At 39.9% G+C, this 20,193-nt stretch overlaps 1 protein-coding gene across 4 annotated transcripts in view; it reads left to right on the forward strand.

The window, feature by feature from the left end:
• The window catches only part of DYNC1I1 (dynein cytoplasmic 1 intermediate chain 1), a 200,011-nt gene that overhangs the window by 26,192 nt on the left and 153,626 nt on the right, over positions 1 to 20,193 (forward strand). For 3 of the 4 annotated variants that reach the window (XM_075049642.1, XM_075049659.1, XM_075049650.1), the window contains exons 5-6: positions 14,498 to 14,557; positions 18,581 to 18,696. In XM_075049642.1, coding sequence (XP_074905743.1) covers positions 14,498 to 14,557; positions 18,581 to 18,696 — 176 coding nt within the window. The remainder of the gene's footprint in view (positions 1 to 14,497; positions 14,558 to 18,580; positions 18,697 to 20,193) is intronic. The other variant, XM_075049666.1, reaches the window with a different exon arrangement.

Here is a 20,193-nt window from a genome sequence, read left to right on the forward strand (position 1 = left end):
ACTGGACATTTCTTCAGTGATAATGCAGGTTAAGGATAATGTGCCTGCCCAACAGGCAGATAATAGGTTAAACAATAATTCATTCAGAAAAGTCGTACAGCTTCTTTGTTGCACAGGAAGACGAGCTGTGTGGTCACAATGGTCCCTTCTGCCACACAATCTACAGACCAGTAGTACTGCTATCCTGCAGGACCATTGTCTGTTATCTCTAGCACAATAGCTAGAGCAACTTTGTCTTTTCCCTGATGCCATTAAGCTTATTAGGAGAAGGTGTGGGATGGGCTGTGTAATAGCACTAAATTATGGAACCATTTCTGCCCTGTGCAGCCCAGGTTTCTATGGGGTTTTTTGCTGCTTGATTTTTAGTACCATGTTGCTATTTGCATAGCCTTTTCACTAGGGATAACACTACGTTTCAGGAGCGTTCCAGCTTCCCCCTGAGCCATGACAGCAACTGTAAGAATGAGCAGATGTTATATGAATAACGGTGCTAGAAACTACTGACAGTTTTCTTTGAATGCTTTCAGTTGGACAGGAGAGACACCTGGTTTTTTAGGTGGTCTTGGGGATCAATTCTGGGTAGGCAAAGGTGTGTTATACTTTTTACCATAACTGTGGGGATAAGAAATGGTTTGGTATATGATGCTCTTAGTTATCAGGCTGCTCTGAACAGTTCATCAGAGCCCTGTTGCCCATCTCCACATTGCTTTGCACACCCCACTTCACTTTTCTGATGGCTGTGCTGCTTGTGCTACACAGATAGGACAGGAAAATTACATCACAGCCTGAACAAATACCTGTCTCTGGATAGACGGGTTATTGGTTCACAGGGCTTTCTGTTACGATGTATTCAGACGTGATTCATTTTCCACAGGACAATGTGGCAGGATCCCATCAAGATTCTCCTTCGAATAGAGTATGCTTGGCTCTTTCAGGATAAATATTTTGTTTTGTTTACTATTTTGTAAGCATTTTGCTGATGCCCAGTGTGCTATTGCTGATGGTCAGCTTATACAGACATGCACAACTGAAATGTAGATTTCAGCTAACTAGAATTGAGTAAATGTTGTGAAGAAAGGGGCTGAGGTAAAGGCATATGCTGAGAGCTCCTGTGCTGTAGCATGGTATGAAACACAAATTTGCCTCTTCTGGGCTATTAATATGGAGCTTCTTCGTGGTAACTGTATGCATCTCAGCCCTCCCTAGCAGATACTGTGAACTTTTGCTACCTTAGTGTGCCAGAGAGGATGCTAGCTAGGATGACATGAAACACTGCCCATGGAGAGGCATATTTTACTACTGAACATACCTTAGACGTGCATAAATCTCATCTTCTGAGCACTCACAGCCATGAACTGCATGTTTGTGTCATCTGAGGGAGTACACAAGGACAAACCTTGTACAGTGCTTCAGCCAGGCAGTGCAATACCCAGTCTTATGGGCTGAGCAGCTCTCTGGAAGAGCCCTGGTACCCTGTCACAGGTAGAGCCAGAGCACTAGGGTCAGTCTGTGCTTTGCATGCCAGCTCAACATAAGACAGCAGAAATACAACTGTGCTGGAAGGCTGTGCTCCTGTGGCTGGGTAGCTTTCATGTGCTAATACTAGCCTGCATTGGTATGTATGCTTGTATTACCTGCACAGTGTCCATGTGTTCACCCTGGCATATTGCACGCTTGGAGAAGTTCCATTTGTGGACCAAGGTGTGATTTATCTGCGTTGCCCATCTTTTCCCTGTAGCCTTCACTGCTCCCATATGTTCCCAGCTAGCTTCATTACCCTGCAATGGTAGGTTGGCACAGTAGCATCCCATTTATTGTTGAGCTGGGTTGTGTGTGTGTGTGTGCAGCGAAGTCCCATGCATGCAGCACTCCCCTCTATGCATTTTGTACTGGAACATGAGAATCCCATTAGACTGCATATAAGGTTTCCCGCCTTCCATCTGCTCAGTAAACTGCACCAGGCTCAGCTGTCTTGGATGTGTAAAGGTTAATGGTTGCCTTTCTTTCTGCAACAGCTTCATCTGTGCTCTTTTACTTTCTAACTTGCATATTTTGCTGCCCATACGTTTAGATACCTGATTATTTTGTGGGGTCCCATAAAGGCAAAGGTGATAGGAAGCATTCTTCATCTTCTGGTAGCTTCTTTCAGAGGATGGTTACTTCAATGTGGTATTTTAGCTGCTGTAAAATAATGTAAGGTTGATTATTTTGTACTATTTCTCTCACAGTCCATTGGTTTTGGTAGGTTTGTCTGGCTAGAGCTACTCATTCTATAATTATTGTTGTCACTTGGATTAGGGCACTACATAATACTTAGTTTAAATGGTTCTTATCTGAATTATGTTATCATTCCATTGATATCACAGTTTTGAGATGTGTTTGATGCACTGAAATTGCGTAGCTTCCTTCAGTGCGTGAAGTTTACTTGCAGTAAAGCAGGGTTAGTCCTTATTTAGATGAAAGCTGTAAATATTTAATGAAAGTTCCAGGGAGAATGAGTTTGAACATAGAATTAGATAGCAAAGAAAAGAAAAACTAAAGGGAAATCTGATTTCCCAAAGAGGTTTTGTAGCAGTAATATGCCATTTTTGCAGCATTAATATGCCATAGAAGTTAGACCACTCTGGAATCCTGGTTGCCTCATCATCACTACAGTTTTTTATTTCTAGATAAAATACAGTGCATGAGCAATCCTAGAAATAGAACAGCTCTCTGTAATGCTGGAGGACTTTTCTCTGAGGAGCAATATCACCTCTGGCTTTGACTGTTGGCATAATTTTGTCCACTATGTCTGTTCATCTTGCAGTTACTGTGGCCTCTGAATTTGTTCCCAGTTGTATTCCAGAGAACATAGTAGCAGCTGTCACTTTAGGTTGGATGTCCTTACCGACAGAGAGTCAAGAGCACGTCGTCTTCTCTCTCATTCTATGTTGAAGTTTGCTGACAATATTAGTCTGCATTCATGTATGTTTTCATCAGAAGTGATTCTGAGTTGCTTCTATCTACCATGGCCACTCTGAGCAATTTGTGTGTAAAAAGAAATACACTAGGATATGTCAGAGCATGTCATTACTGTATTTACACTTTTACAGTTTTGTATTTAATCTTGTTCACTGTCAGTCAAGTTAAAAAAAAAAAGGCATCTCTAGTTAGGAAGTGTATTCTTACCACGCAGTATTTGAAAACACAAAGATTTTGTTTGCTGATCTCTCATAAGTGTATCTAAATTTCACAAAAGTCTTTAGGTTCTGTACTTTTTAGGCTTTTTTGCCTGAAATATCGAACTTGGCTACTCAGTTTTTATTTTCACTGTTTTATTTTTAAACAGCTCCTTACCTAGTACAGTAATAGAACATATTGACAAGCTGAAGAAAGAGTATCAGAATGCCATTCTCCCTTTTAAATGCCTGCTTTGCTGTTTAATTAGACAGATAAAGAAGGCAGAAGAAGGTGGATCCTGGTCTCTATTTCATTTATATGGGAAGGCTGGATTATTGTAGTAGATAGTCTTTTACAGTCCATGCAGCGTATTTCCTATCTTCTCTTAGCTACAGAAAACATCTCTTGTAGACATTAACAAAACCATGTTTCTGTACGATCTGCTGAAAGCAGTGCTAACATAACCGTATCGCCTAGGGCTTAGCTACTTTATCATTAAGTAAATGCATTTGACAGGTTCTGCGCAACGATGCTGTTCCATCAGTGCCGCTCAGCTTTGCATTACCAGCATTTCATTGTGTTACCACGTTCACAAATGATAGGCATCTTTCTTCAAATGCGACCAGGACAAGTGGGCCTGTGTTGTATTGCCTCAGGAGCAGCAGCCGTAACAGTTCAGTAGCAGTTTGGGGTTTTTTTACGGTGTTTTTTTTAGGATGGGTTTATATGTACAAAATGGCTTTTAAATGGCTGGTTTAGTGGCATTCGTATTTCATAAATGGGCTGAGCCAAAGGGAAGCACAGGACAATGTAAAGACTCTGAGGGAGCTACAGGAAGGACTGAGGGAAGAAAACTACTTTATGGCAACCTTCGCTTGAATGATGTTTTATTCAGAAAAAGAAGGATTGTAACCCTACGGACCATTGTGTAGTGCAGACATGAGTCTTTCACAGTGGAGAGTCAAGAGGAACATTTGCTTGGTGGCTAGAGGCAAATGGGGTAACCTGTGGGATGCTGGCGTTGCTACTCTGTTTTGGTGGCTTTGGGCTTAGTATGGGATATTTGCCATTCCATGGTAAGGCAGAAATACACACGCCAGCTGTTTAAATTTTTTCCAGTATAATTTACCATGACACCATTGTCAGGATCTCTTGGCACACATGTTTTATCTTACAGTTTCCAACAATGTTAGAGGCCAAATTGTGCCTTAAGCCTTCTTGACCTGAATTGTGCTGGCATCTGTGAAGGAGTGACAGTGTCAGCCTCCTCCCCTTGCCTGGGGGGACCCTGGCTGTCTCAGCTGTCTTTGCCATAGGAACTCTGCTGCTTTTTAAAGGGATGCTGCAAATCTCTCACGCTTCCCACTCCCAGCCCATTTACAGGACAGTAACAGGGCTGGCCAGTCCTTCCATGAGCGTGGGCTGCTCGGTATGGGTGGCTACGTTGAGCTACTGGCACACGTCATGGCTTGCCCTGCATAGGTTAGTATACGAGACTGGAGGAAGGCAGATTTTTTGCAGTCTTTTCCCTTCTTTTGTTCCTGCACAAGTCGAACCACAATCCTTCTCCTTTATATTCAATGTATATTTAGCCCTAGATATCTGAAGTCTCTTCCTGCCAATATTTTTTTTCTTTTTTTAAGCCTATAAACATAAGCAGACACCTTAGGGACTGATATTTGGCAGTTGCTTTCAAGTGTCTGTGTATCTGACCTAGAAAGTAGGGAGTGTTTTTCAGTGCGTGCCAGTTACAAAGTCAGAATGGTCTGTATTAATTAGAATCATCTGCAATCCTTTTAGCATGTGAGCCTGTGGCATCATTAAGGTTTTTCATGCTTTCATTCCTGAAGGATGGATAGAGTTCAGTCCTCCAGATCTTTGATTATTTTTCTCATTAGCACGCATCTCCATGCTATAAATTAAAGGAGAAGGAAAGATTGCCATTCCCAGGGTGCTTCATAAAATGCCTTGGAAACCTGAGCCCCAGCTGCATCCAGAAGAAAATAATATGAATGTATAAAGCCCCACTTAACCATTTAGGTTATCAGCTCAGCTGTAGTTACTTCTCTGTAGTTATTTCCAGGCATATCATGCATGTATTTAGTCAGACAATCAGATGATTTTAGGGACTAAAACACTAATCCTCTTAAAATAAAACAACCTACTTGCTAAGGCCAGCTTGGCTTAAACAGTTCTCTTGCACAGAATTTCATCTTGATTTAATTAAATTGTGTGAGATCACCTCCTATGTTAAACTGTTTAACATAGTTAAACTGGTACAGTTCATGCACGTAGATGTTTTCTCCTTCACTAGCCTATTAAAAAGCCTGTTAGAAAATCCCCATTCACAATTTTATGTTTAATCTGGAAAAATAAAAAGAGGCTCTGTGTAGCTATTTCAGTAACGATTTTTTTAGGAATTTTCTTCAAATCTGTAAAGTGGGAATTGTTGCCATTGGAAAGATATTGGTAAATCTCCAGATCTTTTTTTTTCTTTTTTCAAGGAATTTTGAAACAGTCTAAGCATCCCATACTAAATTTTTCATGAGCAGAACATTTTGGTTTTCCATTTAAAATTGATTTTGATTCAGAAATTTTAGTTGTGCTTATTTACTTCAATAATTCAAAATCAGAATATAATTTCTGAGCTGGTCTATTGAAAGTCAGATAATTGGGTCATGAAAACTTTTGACATTTTGACTGTTGATGTGAAAAATTTTTGATAACTCTCATACATACAACAAACTCTTGTTTCAATCTAGTTGTAGCAAAAATCTTATCCCCTTCTGGAATGTTTTTGCTGTTTCTAGCACAAAATAAATTGTATAAAGGAAGGGAAACACCAACTCTTCTTCCAGCTAGTAGTTACTGGATTTTAGCTCTGAAGCAAAAATGAAAATTTGCTGAAATCTTTCACCACCTTCTTCAGCTGAATAATACCAGAACTAAAAATCGTAGGTTCCAGCCTTCATGTTACCTCTTTGACTCCTCTGAAATGCTATGGGTTGTCTTTCCTAGGTTTGACTAATAAATGTGACTTTGTCTTTTATGTGATTGTATTCAAAGCCCCTTGAAGTTTATGAGATAACTTCCCTTATATGCATATCCATGGCCTCTGGATGAAAGTGCCCTAACGTGAGTACTGTGGTTCCTTTAAAGCATCTGCAGGAGCTGATAACGTAAAACTTCTGCCAAGCTCTTTCTTTACATTTGTGATCATTTGAGTTCTATTTTGTTGCGTAGAGTTACTCTTGGTATAAAAACAAAGATAAAAATATTGTTTTAAAAAAGAATTTTCAGGGTTTGCTACAAGAACAAAACAACTTGTGCCTTCTCCCTCCTGAACGTGTTTTTTATTACTGCACTTTCAAAATGACCATTCATGCTGTCATGCACTTAGAGTAAATCTGTGTCAGTTCATAGGCTCAGCAGAAGCTTCTAACTATTTGACCTTCTGTCCTCACAGATCCAGCCTGCTGCTCACAGTGACCCTCCCGGTAAACCAGCATAAATTTGCAGACTAAGATTTCTCTAGCTATAGCATATAATTGTGAGAATGACAAGGTTCATTACATTGCCAGGAGACTATATTCTGTAATGTAGACCTGAATCAAAGGACAGACTTTAAATATATCAAATAAGTTCAGCAGATTGGATGAATTTAACTGCTGATTTAATTAGTGCAATTCTGTGAAATGGGAATCAACAAGGTGTTGGTCCTGTGATATGTCCTTACAATTAAAGGCATGCCAGAATTGTTCATTCCGATTTAAAAGTCAAGTGGATTTTGAAAATTATTAAATACATTCAGCAGCATAGCCTTGATTTAAAAAGAATATCAAAATATACATGTGTTTTAAATATTATTTGTCCATGATTTTTTATAAACATAACTTGGGGGGGGGAAAAAAAAGAGTATTTTAAACTCATGCCCTTGTGAGAGGGGCTGTTATGGTTGCCAGGCAGCTGAAAGATAGCGCTCTGCTCTCAGGAAGGTCATAGTTGCTCTTTTTATTGGTGAAGACTGGAAGTCAGAGGTGTCAGCCTGCTTGGAAGTGTAAATGCAAACCCAAGTATCTGGCTGTGCTCCAAGAGTGGTGCCAAACTCGTTGTTTGCTGAATGTATTATGGCATTTTATTTTATGATTAGCAGCCCAGCTCCGAACACAAGAACATGCGGTGAAGTCAGAGCATACTACTCTACAAGCATAAGTGAGCGTCTTGTTGAGAGGCACAAATCCTCCTAGCTGCTGATAGCCATCTTGCTTATAATGTGCTTCAGAAAACAAGTAGCACAAGGAAGGTATTTTCTTTTTGCCAGCCCTTTTAAAGTGGAACAAATCTGCAAAACACAGCACAGATGGGAGCAGAATAGTGGCTTAAATGCAAAGCATCAACTGAGGCAAGTGGTACTTTTCCATCTCTGAGTAGTAGTTTTGAATCCTCTTTTCTTGGTATATTTTGCTTTGGAGACACACTTTAAATGTATGACAAATAACAGAAAGTGAAAATTATAGTGGAGAAAATTAAGATTATAAAAACGTAGAATGAAGGGAATAAAACCAAACAGCTTATCTATACACGTATATATTTTTAAACTTCTGTAGTAATTTCTCACCAACAGTTTCTTAGTTCAGATTTTCTAATTAATCAACAGCAAAGTAGGAGCTTTGGAGAAGCTGACACAACAAAATAGGCAGAACTCTTTAAAATTTTATAGCTAAAGAATTATGCAGCCTTAAATTCATTCTGGCAATATTTAGACATTAAAAAAAAAAAGTCTATATATGTGATAGATTACTTACGGAAATTGCAAATAATACCAGATAGTAATTTGGTGACAATATTTGGTATCGTATTGAAAAAATGCATTCAAACACATCTTAAGAGTTGTATTTTACTGATTTTAAAATAGGTCTCATATCTCACAGTTGTTGCATCCAGGACTTAGAAGAATATATGAGTTGGCTGGAACCTGTTTTTCAGTATATCATCATCCATGTGCAGGTGCACAGTTCTTAATGTAAGCAATTCTGAATCTTTTGGAAATTGTAATCCAGGCCTGTATTTTAAGCACGGGGCTCCTCTTTCCATCAAAGTAAAAAACAAGAACCCTGTTATTCTTTGCAATTTGGGGCTTTTTGGTTCACTCTTTTTTCCTAATTCACTTCTTTTCCTAGTTGCATGTGAAGTTAGAAGAAAAGAAAACAAGAAGCAGACTGAAGCTTGCAGGCTCTAGAGGAGCTCTCCTATCAGTGCAGGTAGCCCCTTGGCTCCTCGTTGGGTGCTAGCAGGGAGATGAAAGGGAGAGCACAGAATCACACAACCAGGAGTGGCTGAGGTGGGAAGGCACCTCTGGAAATCAGCTAGTCAATGTCCCCTGCTCAGAGCAGGGTCACCTAGAGCAGGTTGCTCAGTCTGTGTCCAGTTGGGTTTTGAGTCTCTGAAAGGGTGGAGAATCCACAGACTCCTTGGCCAACCTGTTCCAGTGTTTGACCACCCTCACAGTAAAGAAATTTTTCCTTATGCTTAAGTGGAATTTCCTTTTCTCAGTTTGTGTCCATTCCCTCCTGCCCTGTTACTGGGCATCACCAAGAAGAGTCTGGCTCCATCTTCTTTACTCAGCCTCCCAAGTCACCCGCCCAAGTTAGCTGGGCTGTCCCCACCAAATTTCTCTATGGACAACCACCTCTGAAACCTACTCACAATTGGGAGTCTGAGTTGGGTGCTCAGAACTGCTGCATGGAGCAATCTCCTGTCTTTCTGTTCCTGTGCAGAGTCCATGGTGACATCTTTCATTGCTGGAGCACTTCATTTAGGTGCCTGAAGATAGTATAAATACCCATTGTAACGTCAAGATCCCCTGCTTCCCCAAATGGGGCAAATGAGACTAGTAATTTCTTCCTAACATTCATATAATTTTAGAAGCTTTACTCTGGTAAGCAAAGGTGCTATAAGACTTCATATGTTGTGGGTGAGTGTCTCCTTCAATTCTTGTCTCTCAGTTTAGTAACAATCTATGCTCTACTTAACGGGATTGGCCTTTGATCTTGGAAAACTTCAGTACAGCTTATCTGTGGAGTCATGGCACGCTCCACTGTATTTTAGGGTTGGGAGGGCATAGTTATTTCCCACACAAAGGGTCATTTTAGGACGTTGTTGTTGCTGCAGGGAAGATGCTGGATTTGGGACCTGTCAGGTCTAATGGTGGTTCATTAAGGACACATATGGATATCTCAGTTCAGCAGATACTTTGGGACTTGGTACACTGTCAGTGCAGTTTTCTCCTGGTCTGGAAAGCACAACAGCTCTTGCTGACAAGAGATGCCACAATATGGTGTTTGCTTTCCTCTAGTTCTGCCTGAAGGTGTGAATTGCAATGCAGCAAAGAGATTTCTGACTTGCCAGAGGCCCCTTGGGAAAGCAGGGTTTGCTGTTATTTCTGTGAGTAGCCTTATTCAAAAGCATGGATTTTCAGTGCTGGTTGCTCTTTACCTGGGAAGGGAGTGTGGGGGGAGAAAAGAAGTCATGCAGAACACATGTTCTGCAGCATCAGCAACAGATGAGGGAGGATTTGATTTTAGCTTCAGGGAAGCAGAGTCAGAACAAAGGTGCCAGCATGTTGCATACTGGTTGACTGAAAAGTGTTGGATTAGGGCACTTACCAGAGCCAAGTTGTAGTGCAATCTGACCGTGATTCTGGATATTAAATATTATTTTATGATGGTGATTTAATAAGTAAATGTATGGCACTGATACCTTATGTGTTTCATATACTATCACTGAGGCCAGACCCCAAGTTGTTTAAATCAGATGAGAAGTTCTCATGGATTCCAGACGGGTTTAGATGACAGACTCCATGCTTAATTAATGCATTCAGAGGTTGGGAACTTTCTAAAAGAGTTCAAATATTTTATTTTATTTTTAGTTTCTTTACTTTAGTCTTTTCCACATTTTTAATCTACATAACTGACATTATGCAATCAGAATAAAATCTTCTGGAAGTAAGGTTCCACAGGGCATCGTAACAGATGGCAGAGTGCCTGGTTTTGCATGGTAATAATAATACAGAAAAGGGAATGCTTCTCTTCAAATTGCTTTCACCTCCCACCTTAAATTTTGCAGTGGTCTCTGTCCTCTTAAAACTGTGCTCTGAATATCTCCCTAATGCTTTGGACATGTATTCAGAATAGAAAAATGTAGCAAGTTGCTTTACCACCCAATCCTTTATTAAATGTTTGACATCTGGGGCTCCTCCTCCCGTTGGTTTTTTTCTGCAGGTTATTCCCCGACTGACTGGGGAAAAAGAAGATGCATTGTATCAAAATCATCTGGTACTTTTTCAGTACTAAGAGCTGAAACAGCATCAGCATTAATACTGTCCTAAATTCGAGGACAAAAAAGATTATTGAGATAATAATACAGAGCAAATAGAGAATACTAAAATATGCCTATCTAAAGGAAGAGAGTGAAAGCAGATCAGTTTAAAGAGAAGTAGTAACACTCGTACCTTTTCTAGTTAGTGCAATATCTAAAAGCTCTCATTCCCTTTTTGCTGCTTTAGAACAATCTGTTATTTGATAATAGTTGCAGCTTTTTATCCTACAATCAGCCAAGGGCAGCCGTTATGCACTGAACATGTAAAAAGAAGATTGATAGCAGGGCTATTGTTTGTCACTATGTGGGAGACTGATAGAGCAACCAGCTTTGAAACAATGTTGGGTGGTTCTGATTAAAATAGTGTCTGCACTGAGTGGTGGGAACTGGCTGATCTGGCTTAGTCCTGGCCATGCTGCTCGTGCTTGCTGAGTTTCCAGGGGCCCTTCCCACGCTGCGTGCACTCGCTTCACCCACTGGAGGAGGCTCAGCTGAGGTGGTCTGCAGGAGGTTTGTGGAAGGACTGGAAAGTGCAAGGGAACACTACTTTTCCCTGCTTGGTCTCATGCTCGTCTCTTTTCCTCATAAAGAAGTTAAGGTAAAATGTTTTGTATCTCCTCTACATAGATCTGTGCCAAAAGCCATTGAATCCATTTAGGGGGACTTTCACCAACTTATGTTTTCTGAAAGGGTCCAGAGTGGGAGCACCTCTGCCTGACTGCTGATGGACCAGTCAGGCAGTTCTCCTAGGCCATACGCTTGTCTTCAGGGTCTGTAACGTTACTCCCTCTGGCCCTGTCTTTGGGTGACTAGAAGTGCCAAAGCTAATTTCAGTTTTCTTTTATGAAGAACAAAGTAAAAAGAGGAACAGCACCTAATCATTTTCTTCATGAAGAAATCTGTGGAGAAAGAACTCATGTACTAGATTTGAGAAAGATTGGCACTGCTTTTTCACTGAGATCCAATGGCATTTCACAATCCCCACTGAGAACTGTCCACAGGAGAACAAGCATAATTGTGATGCTCATCCAAACGATCACAGAATGTCATATGTTATGTCTGCTCATCACAAAGAGATTAGCTTTAATTTCCTAGTCTGGATGACAGCACAGGCTATTCAACATTGTCTTTAGGTTGCTAATCCTCAAAGAATCTATTTATTTCTTTTTCAATGTTATTGCCATGGAAACTGGCTAAATTGCAGGTCCAGATTACATCTTTACTGTTTGCTCACTTTCATTTTGATCTGCAGACATTCTTCAGGTGCCAGGAAGACGCAAAGGACAAATCAATATTGTTCCTTGAAACATATAGTCACTCCCTGTGTTCTCCAGCCTCCACTATGCAAGTGTAGCCACTTGCATTCTGTGTCTCCCATGGCAAGAGACTTGAAACCTGAAGACCTGCTACCTGCAGCCTCATTTTCTACAGTAACTTTGCTCTCCCAAGCTTGAGAGGATAACACAGCAGATTGCTTCCTTATCTATTTTTCAAGCCCTTGAAAATGGTAACACGATAATGCAGAGAGAACAATTACCATTTGGAGCACAAATCTAGGAAATGTTTTGCAGATGCACTAAAACTGTTGAAAACAGGTGTAATCAGGAGGCAAGGAGAATTGCTATTAAAAGTAGGTATCAATGTCAAGAATGATGAAGTCTTTATGTCAGAATCCAGATAATGAAGTACTTAAGGGAAGAACATGTCTCCACTACATGTATGGTCTGCATGTAACAAATGATGGCCTGAACCATAGGTGTTGCTGTTCTCCTATTTTGGGAATTTGAGTGTTGTCTTGAGTGTGTGAGATCTCTAAATTTATTTTGTTTAGGCATTCAGCTGGGTACCAGGTAAATGTAGCCTGGTCTGGATTCTTAGAGGTGAAATATAGGGGTGTGCCTCTTTAGAGACCTGTTGCAAGCTCTTGTTTTAATCAGATGATAACGGAGTTCTTTTTGATGGAATAGGCTTTATCCCTTGGGGAATTTGGTAGGTTTGAAAATGGATGGAGGGAGGGGAAAAACTGAAATGAGTTATGTATGTTTTCTTTTAAGTGTTAGGAAAACCTGGGTATGCGTGTATAAGCAGCCCCTAGGCAGCTATAAGATTAGAAACTGGCATTTACATAGCAAGTCCCAATATATGCTACTGACCTTGGTGACGTTACCAGAGTAATTCCCACAGATAGCATTTTTAACTATAATGCATTAGTCACTGATGCCTTTGCCTTGCATCAAGCATTCAGAACCTTATGTCCACTTTCCACTGTACTTGAGCTACAGTCAAGTTACAAGGAAAAAATCTGTTCTTTATTACTGTATGATTTTGCCTCTGACCCTTTTGTAATACAGTTTCATTTTGGAGAAGTCTTTATCAGTGTGAAGTCTTTCATGCCAATACACAGCATTATGGATCATAAGAAGTTGAGGGGAATAAGTGCCCTTACGTTGCATGGGAAAGCACCTTTGCATTACAATTCTTCCTTCTTTTTGGATTTACAGGGTGTTGAGATTGATTCTCTTTCACTCTGGCATGACAGAGTGTGGCACATGCCCTTGTCTGTCTCTGCAGAGAGTGAGTTAACATAGGTAATAGAATGAATGAGTTTACTAAGTACAGGAGGTAGCATAATTATATGGCTTTAAGAGATCTATTTCTAACCTAATTCAATAACTTGTTAGTATATATGAGTGATTCATTGGCAGAAGTTGCTATTGTTGCAGAAAGGCTTGTGTAAATTGAGCATGGCTGGTTATACAGCTGGTTTTGGCTGAACGTGGTAATACTATGTTCTCTGTATCCTCAAAATTTGTGTTCAGGAGAAATGAGGGGAGTTTTTAATTTTGAGGACTATCATTATCCTGCATGTCTGCTTGACTTGCTTGCTTCAGTGAAGGAGCACTTTCCTCTGCTTCAGCCTCTGCTAGTGAGAGCAATGCATAATCTAGCATTCATACTACAGGAAAAGGTGCTCAGGAGCCAAACTTGTATTCCTGATTCTGCCATAGATTCTGACAGTTTTCTTGCATATGAGATGTGGCTTCCCGAGGGAGGAAAAATAAAGTAAAATCAAGAGCCAGGGAATGAGTGGGCACTTTTGAAAATGTTGCCCTCAATATGTCAATTTTTGTATTTCTAAGTTGGGGGATTATAATTTCACAGGACTCCAGAAAGGCTCTGTGAGTGTTTGCAAGGTGTTTTAGATGTGGTAACATGGCAAGTTGCACTGCAATGCAAGGAAAAACGTCTTCACTACAGACCACACCTCTGGAGCATTCATACATTTGGTGACAGTCCCATATGACAGCAGTCCAATAAGAGACTGTCATAGATTTGATTTCCCTAGATGTATCATTCCCCTTTTCCCAGAAATTTTATCTGGAGGAAAAGAAGAAGAATTTATTTGTCCCAGACGGCCCCAGAATATGTCAGAGCTGGTGTCAGTTTGGCATTTGTTGGCATATGCGCTAGGCGATATTTGTGCCCAGAGCACTCTTTTACAGAATGGCTTACTGTCAGTCTCAGGAGTGTGTGAAGAGCTAGACTACTGAGTGGAGTTCATGACAAGTGCTCAGTCCACTTTATCATAAAAACATGATTACAATAAATTGTGCCTGCAGATTTTACAGATTATTGTGAATGTATCCAACCATAGTTAAAGAGTTAGAAATTTTTCAGAAAAAGAAAAAAAATACGTTTCATTAACCAATATCTGAAAGGAAACCCAGGTTCTTCCCTTTGTTTACCAATAATTTGTAGTTTTAATAAGTTGCCTGCCTTGTCACAGTTTGACACACAAACCTTATTTGACATAGCGTGGCTGTCCCTTGCACTTGGAGGTTGAATGTACTACATAGAGCATGTAACTAATGAGATGGGGTTTTGTTCATCCTTTCAGTTAATTCTGTGTGTTCTTTTTTCCCCCCCTCCCTTTGTGCTGCACGGCTGATTACCACCCTAGGACCTTGCAATGGGACACAGACCCCTCAGTGCTGCAGCTCCAGTCTGACTCTGAACTTGGGTATATGTCAGCTCTTTTTGTTATTTGTTTATCATTTCTTTGCAAGAATTATGTTGAAAATGCTTCCCAGCTGAGCTGGTTTTATGTGATTTTCATTTGCTTTGTTGACTCAGAAAGACCATAATTTAAGTTTCCGTTTTTTTGGTTTCATCAGTAAGAAGCTTCAGCAAAGCATCTTTGTGGAAAAAACCCTTCTATTTAAAGAAGCTCATGAAAAGATAAGCTGCTATTTCTGTTGCCTGAAACACAATACAAATAACTATTTCATTACAGATGAAATGTTATTATTGTGGCACTTAAATGTGCATGTACAGCTACATTGGCCTTGTTTGTACCTGTTGATTCAGACCTTTCTCTCTGAATCATTTGCAAGGTACTTTTCCCCTCCTTCCTGTCTGCCATAGTTATGCTGTTTCCACATGCAGTAACAGTTTCCCCTTTTTCCTTAGGAACTTTATATATGCTTATAATTGTGCACTTCATAGTCCACGAGTAATTGCTATCTTAGTTGAGTTCAGGCCAATCAAGTATTTTTAAAATGGTACTAAAGCTAAAATTAATATTTTCTAGTATGGGGTGGAACTTCTCTACCCCAAGCATCTGAAAAAATTAGTTCATTTAAATAATTTAGAAATGCCTACCTGCAGAGATATTTAAGATAAACTGTTCCTCTAAAAAGGATAGCTAGCAGTCCCTCAAGTTGTTCAGAACTTGAGTAATACTCAAAACCAAATCTCTATGTTGAAGAAATTGCTCTGCCTATGAACTTAAGCGCTTGCCTGTCTGAATCTCCAGGCAAGCGTCTTACGCTTTTACTAGTTCATGTGAAATTTATTCACCATTCTATAAGAAAAACAACAATTTCTCTTTAACTACTGATTGACAGTGCTCCCAGCTGCAGTTAGGAATGTTAGGGCTCTTCACCAGGAAAGATCAGAAGGACTGGAAAGTATCCAGAGAGCTTTCTAAACAGGGTTTCTCCACATCCAGAACTACTATGAATGTTGTAATTTCTACCTAAGTGTGGCTTCAAATAGATCCAGCTTCTACAACTTTACCTGGACCGTACCAAAAAGATAGAGGTTTTGAGGCTGTTTTAATATACAGAAACCTTTTAGAAATCTCAGCTGCCCTTTGCCTGAAGTTTGGATTAAAAGATGAGAACTCCTAGGAGCAAGGTTCCTCAAACAGCTGTGCAAAGCAAGTTCCTGTATTTGATTCATGAAAAGATAACCCTGCATATAGCCACAGACTTCACACTTTTTCTGTCTTTGCACTGACCACTCATAAAAGAAGCATGCAAAAGAGTAAATCCACAGGTATAGTCCGGATGGGAAGTCCTGCCTCTTTTGAAAGAAAACTGTCTTCAAAACCAAGGCAAAGTTAGAGAGAGGACCAGATTTCCCTCTGATGTCATGAGACAAGATTTAAAAAAATACCAATGCAAAAGAAATCCTGCTGTCAGCAATTAAATGATGTGTGTAGCAAAATATTTCTAGCAGATACATCTTTCTTCTGCCACCTACAGAGAGAGGAATCAATTTTAATGCATGGACTTTAGTTACTGTCCTCCAACTGACATCCCATAGACAGTTTTGAAAGGAATCCTTCAAAGCTTATGTGCTCTCTAAGATGAATATTCAGCAAACTGTAAATGATAAGAATTATGAGCATCTCAGATGAAAAATGGGGATGGGAAAGCAATAGACAGTTTACTGCTGCCCTAAAAAGAACTAGAGACTAGAACATTATAGTCCATATTTGGTAGAGTCCAGATACTGAAAGGATGCTCCAGTTGTCCCTGTGTGCTTGGGACCAAGGGGCTAGGCCAACTTTTAGTTACACGAGAACTGTTGCAGGTTGCTTAACAGGGGCAAAAAAGAACTAAGAGACTACATTCCTTCAGATAAGAAAGACCACCCTGTTTTCAGTAATTACCAGGATATGCTAGACAGTTGTACAGGCACCAGCAATTCCCAAATTAGAAATGTTTTAGGTGAAAAATTCCACAAATTCTCTCAGCACAATGCTCTGGAATGTAGCCCACTTCTTGATTAGCAGTCTACAAAGAGGCTAACCCAACTAGCAGTTAAATCCAACTCTCCATTCGGATCAATGTTCCCCATCCTCAGGCTGAGGACATACAGAGCGACCTCATGTGAAACTGTTGTTAGAATTAGGTGAGGTTCTAATTAGACCCAGATTAGGCATATGATTAATTAGAGATTATGCTTAACCAAGACCACTGTCAAGAAGCTCTTTCAATGCAGAAGGCTTAAGAATCTTGGTCAAGTGGAACCAGTAGCTTGGGGCAGCAAGGGACTGGTTACATAGGAAAGTGTAACTGACCAAGTAGGCAACAGAGATTGCACGTCTGGTGCTGAAGGAGGGAAAAGCACATGAGATTTTGCTGGGGTGAGATATTTCTTAAAGCTTGAATCCACACAAACCCTCAGTTAAAGAGCTACAAAAATGTAACACTACTGAAACTTTTGTTAGCTGAAGTATATCACAAGCTGTAGAAGTTTTTCTGCCCCCAGTAATAGGTTAGAAGTTTTTCTGCAGGATTTTTAGACAATTGTAGCTTTTGTTCATATTGGCAAAGTCACAGATTGTTGTAAGGAGGGAGACTTGTTAATTTTTCCTCTTTGAAAAGAAGAAAGACTTAGAGCTGCAACAACTATTTCTGCTTTAGTGGTTTGTTACATGATATGGCTGATTCATACTGATTACCTGCTGAATCTAATTGCATTCAGCTTAATAACAACTCGGCCAATAAGATAGATTAGAAAAATGTATAGCTGATGTAGCATTAACTAGCTGAAGAGTTCAGGAGGTGTCATCCAATGATGACAATTTCCTTTTAAGACTCTCATTTCCTTTCAGACATCAATCTTAATTGAATACCTAAACCATTGTAAATTAATTAGATCAAAACCCCTTTGACCTCTCTTCTTCTGACAGTCTGGAAAATGGAGAGGATATGGATAATGCGTATGAATTTTCTGCTTTTCCAAATTGCTCTCTCTAATGACATGGCAGTTCAGAAACATCGTGTCCATGAATTTACTTTCCATAAATGTATAAGTGTGCTTGCACTTGTTGATCTAGGCAACCGGACTTATTCAGTTGATTTTTTTATTATGTACATATTCTTTTCTCTGCTGAAAGTTGGCATTTTTTCCAGTAAAACACTTGCAAGTAACCATTTGTTTATTCTTCCCTCCCTACAGACAGTCAAATAATATTCAGGAAATAAATTGATTTTTTTCCCCCCACTGTTGAGTGAACTGTGTATTACTAAAAGTGTTCATGACCACATTCAGCTGTCTCTTTTCTTTTTTCCCTTACCCACTTACAGTTAATTGGCTTTACTGATTTATTTCATACAGCTTATTTAAAGTAAGGGAAGTAATAAAAAGAGAAGGCTATACGTGCCCTGTTCCGGCTGTATCTTGGAGCTCCCCTCTAACCCTTGCATTAGGACTCTATTAATCATAAACCTACATCAATCCCACTACTAATGACTCCTGTAGAAGGGAGAATCTCCTTCTTTATGGAAATTAACCACCTTGCCAATTAAAGGCTCTATTATCACTCTCAGGTGAACATCTGACAGTCCTAATCCAGCCTGGTTTACACCCACTGTGCTCTTTTCACTATTGTGTATCTCAGGTTGAGGATTAACTCTTTCGAGCAGGCAGAACATTGTAATGATGGTATGAAAGAGAATTTTGTTGCATGTTACAAGGGGCACAAGCAGGTCATTTCTCTCTCCCATTTACAGTCCCTCTCAGCAGCATGATCTGAAGGTTCAGTAACTGTATTTTGTTATGGCAAATGGTTCCCAGGTTAATTTTCTTCACTGCAGTTAGGTACTTCTTATGCATAGTGTATTGTGTTTCATCTTAGTAAACACTGAAGTATTTTTTTGATCCTGTTCATAAAAGCAAACACTCTTGTTCCTGCTGATGATTTACATTTAACATGACTAACCTTTTGATGTCATGTATTCCATCTTAGACGCAGACTGCACAAACTAGGGGTGTCAAAGATTACCCAGGTTGATTTCTTACCTCGGGAGGTGGTATCATACTCCAAGGAGACACAGACACCTCTTGCCACGCATCAATCTGAAGGTAAGATTTTTTTTTTCTAAAAAATTTTCATAGAAAATAAGTATTCGAGTAAGAGTTAAAGCATGTAAGAAAAATAATAGTAAATCATAATACAGCTACTTATCACATATTTTCTGCAAGCCAGGTATTGTTTATGTGATTAATGGCTGTTCTGGTGAGAATAATTATAATAATGACTTTAAATTCAGGTGGAACCAAACTACTTCTGCCTTACAATGGGTTGTGGTTACCTACCAGTTTAATGAGAACATATTTTCAGATAAATCATTATGAATATAGTTAAGATAGTGCTTTATTCCATTTTTCTTTCTTTATCAAGGAAGTTATTCATTGCATGCTTTGTAAAGAGACAGTGATGGAAAGTTGCCCTCAGATACGTGGTCAGTATAACTGTATCCCCCTCCAGTAGGTGAATCTTAGGAGAGGTTACAGTTTAGCTGCACGTGCTGAAAAAGGAGGCTTACATACTTTAATGTGGACAGTCGTTCTTTCTCTCTGCTGACAGATATATTATCTGTACTCATGGAGCTGTTTGTTAGTTGTTTGGCTTTCCTGTTGGTAAATAAATACGTGGAGTAGTTAGTGGGGGAGTGCTGATGTATCTCTTTCTTAGACTAGACACTTGCCAGGGTTGTACTGCAGAACGCTGATTGCAGGTCAGTTGAAACCATTTAAACGGAATATAAAACTGTACATTAGCCTGATGTAATTTACACCCTATTACAAAGCAGGTAGGAGAAGAAAAACTGAAGACAGTCTTGACTCATTTTTGCTGTTAACAATGAAGGATCAAGAAGAACTCAACAATTGGGTGCTTTCCTGCAGCAGATAGTGTAGAACTTCAGCAGGCTCCATACAGAAAACGAAGATTCAAGTAGGTTGCAAAAGATGTGCAAGTAAATCTGTTTAAATATAAGTTGCATCAGGGAAGATACAGTGATTAATATAACCAGGTTTTTTTTGGCAACTGGGTTACCAGGTCTGCCTTTAAGAAACCAGAAATGAAAACTGCTGAGCTAGATACTCAGATTCTACTTTCCCAGACCACAAGTTTACCCTAGTCATCTGTTGTCTGAAATAGTGTCTTCAAGCATAGACAACCCTGTTGCTTGGATGCTGCTTCTTGAGCAGCATGTCCTGACAGCTTTGCCTTCTCAAATGGAGAGGCTGCCTCACAAGCCTCTCTAGTTCTATCCAGCTCATCTCTGCTCATCTCTGAGGGCTGCTGAAGCCTTGAGAAAATGGGGCTTCCCCCTGAGGCCTTGCCTTCCTGGCTTGAGACCAGTAGGTGCTCAACCCTGGGGCATTATCATGGGGTCATTGTTAGATCAGACGGAGAGGATGCCCTTCCTCCCTGATGCAGGGCCTTTGTCCAATGCAAGAGCCTATGGATATGGGGAGTTGAAGACATAGCTTTGATGTGTTTACCTCTCTCAGGCCTGCAACTCCAGCACTCATTAGATGACAAGCCTTTCTGAAAAGGCCAACCTCTCTTGA

This window comes from Buteo buteo, chromosome 2 (genome assembly GCF_964188355.1).
Source record: "Buteo buteo chromosome 2, bButBut1.hap1.1, whole genome shotgun sequence".
Taxonomy (NCBI): Eukaryota; Metazoa; Chordata; class Aves; order Accipitriformes; family Accipitridae; genus Buteo; species Buteo buteo.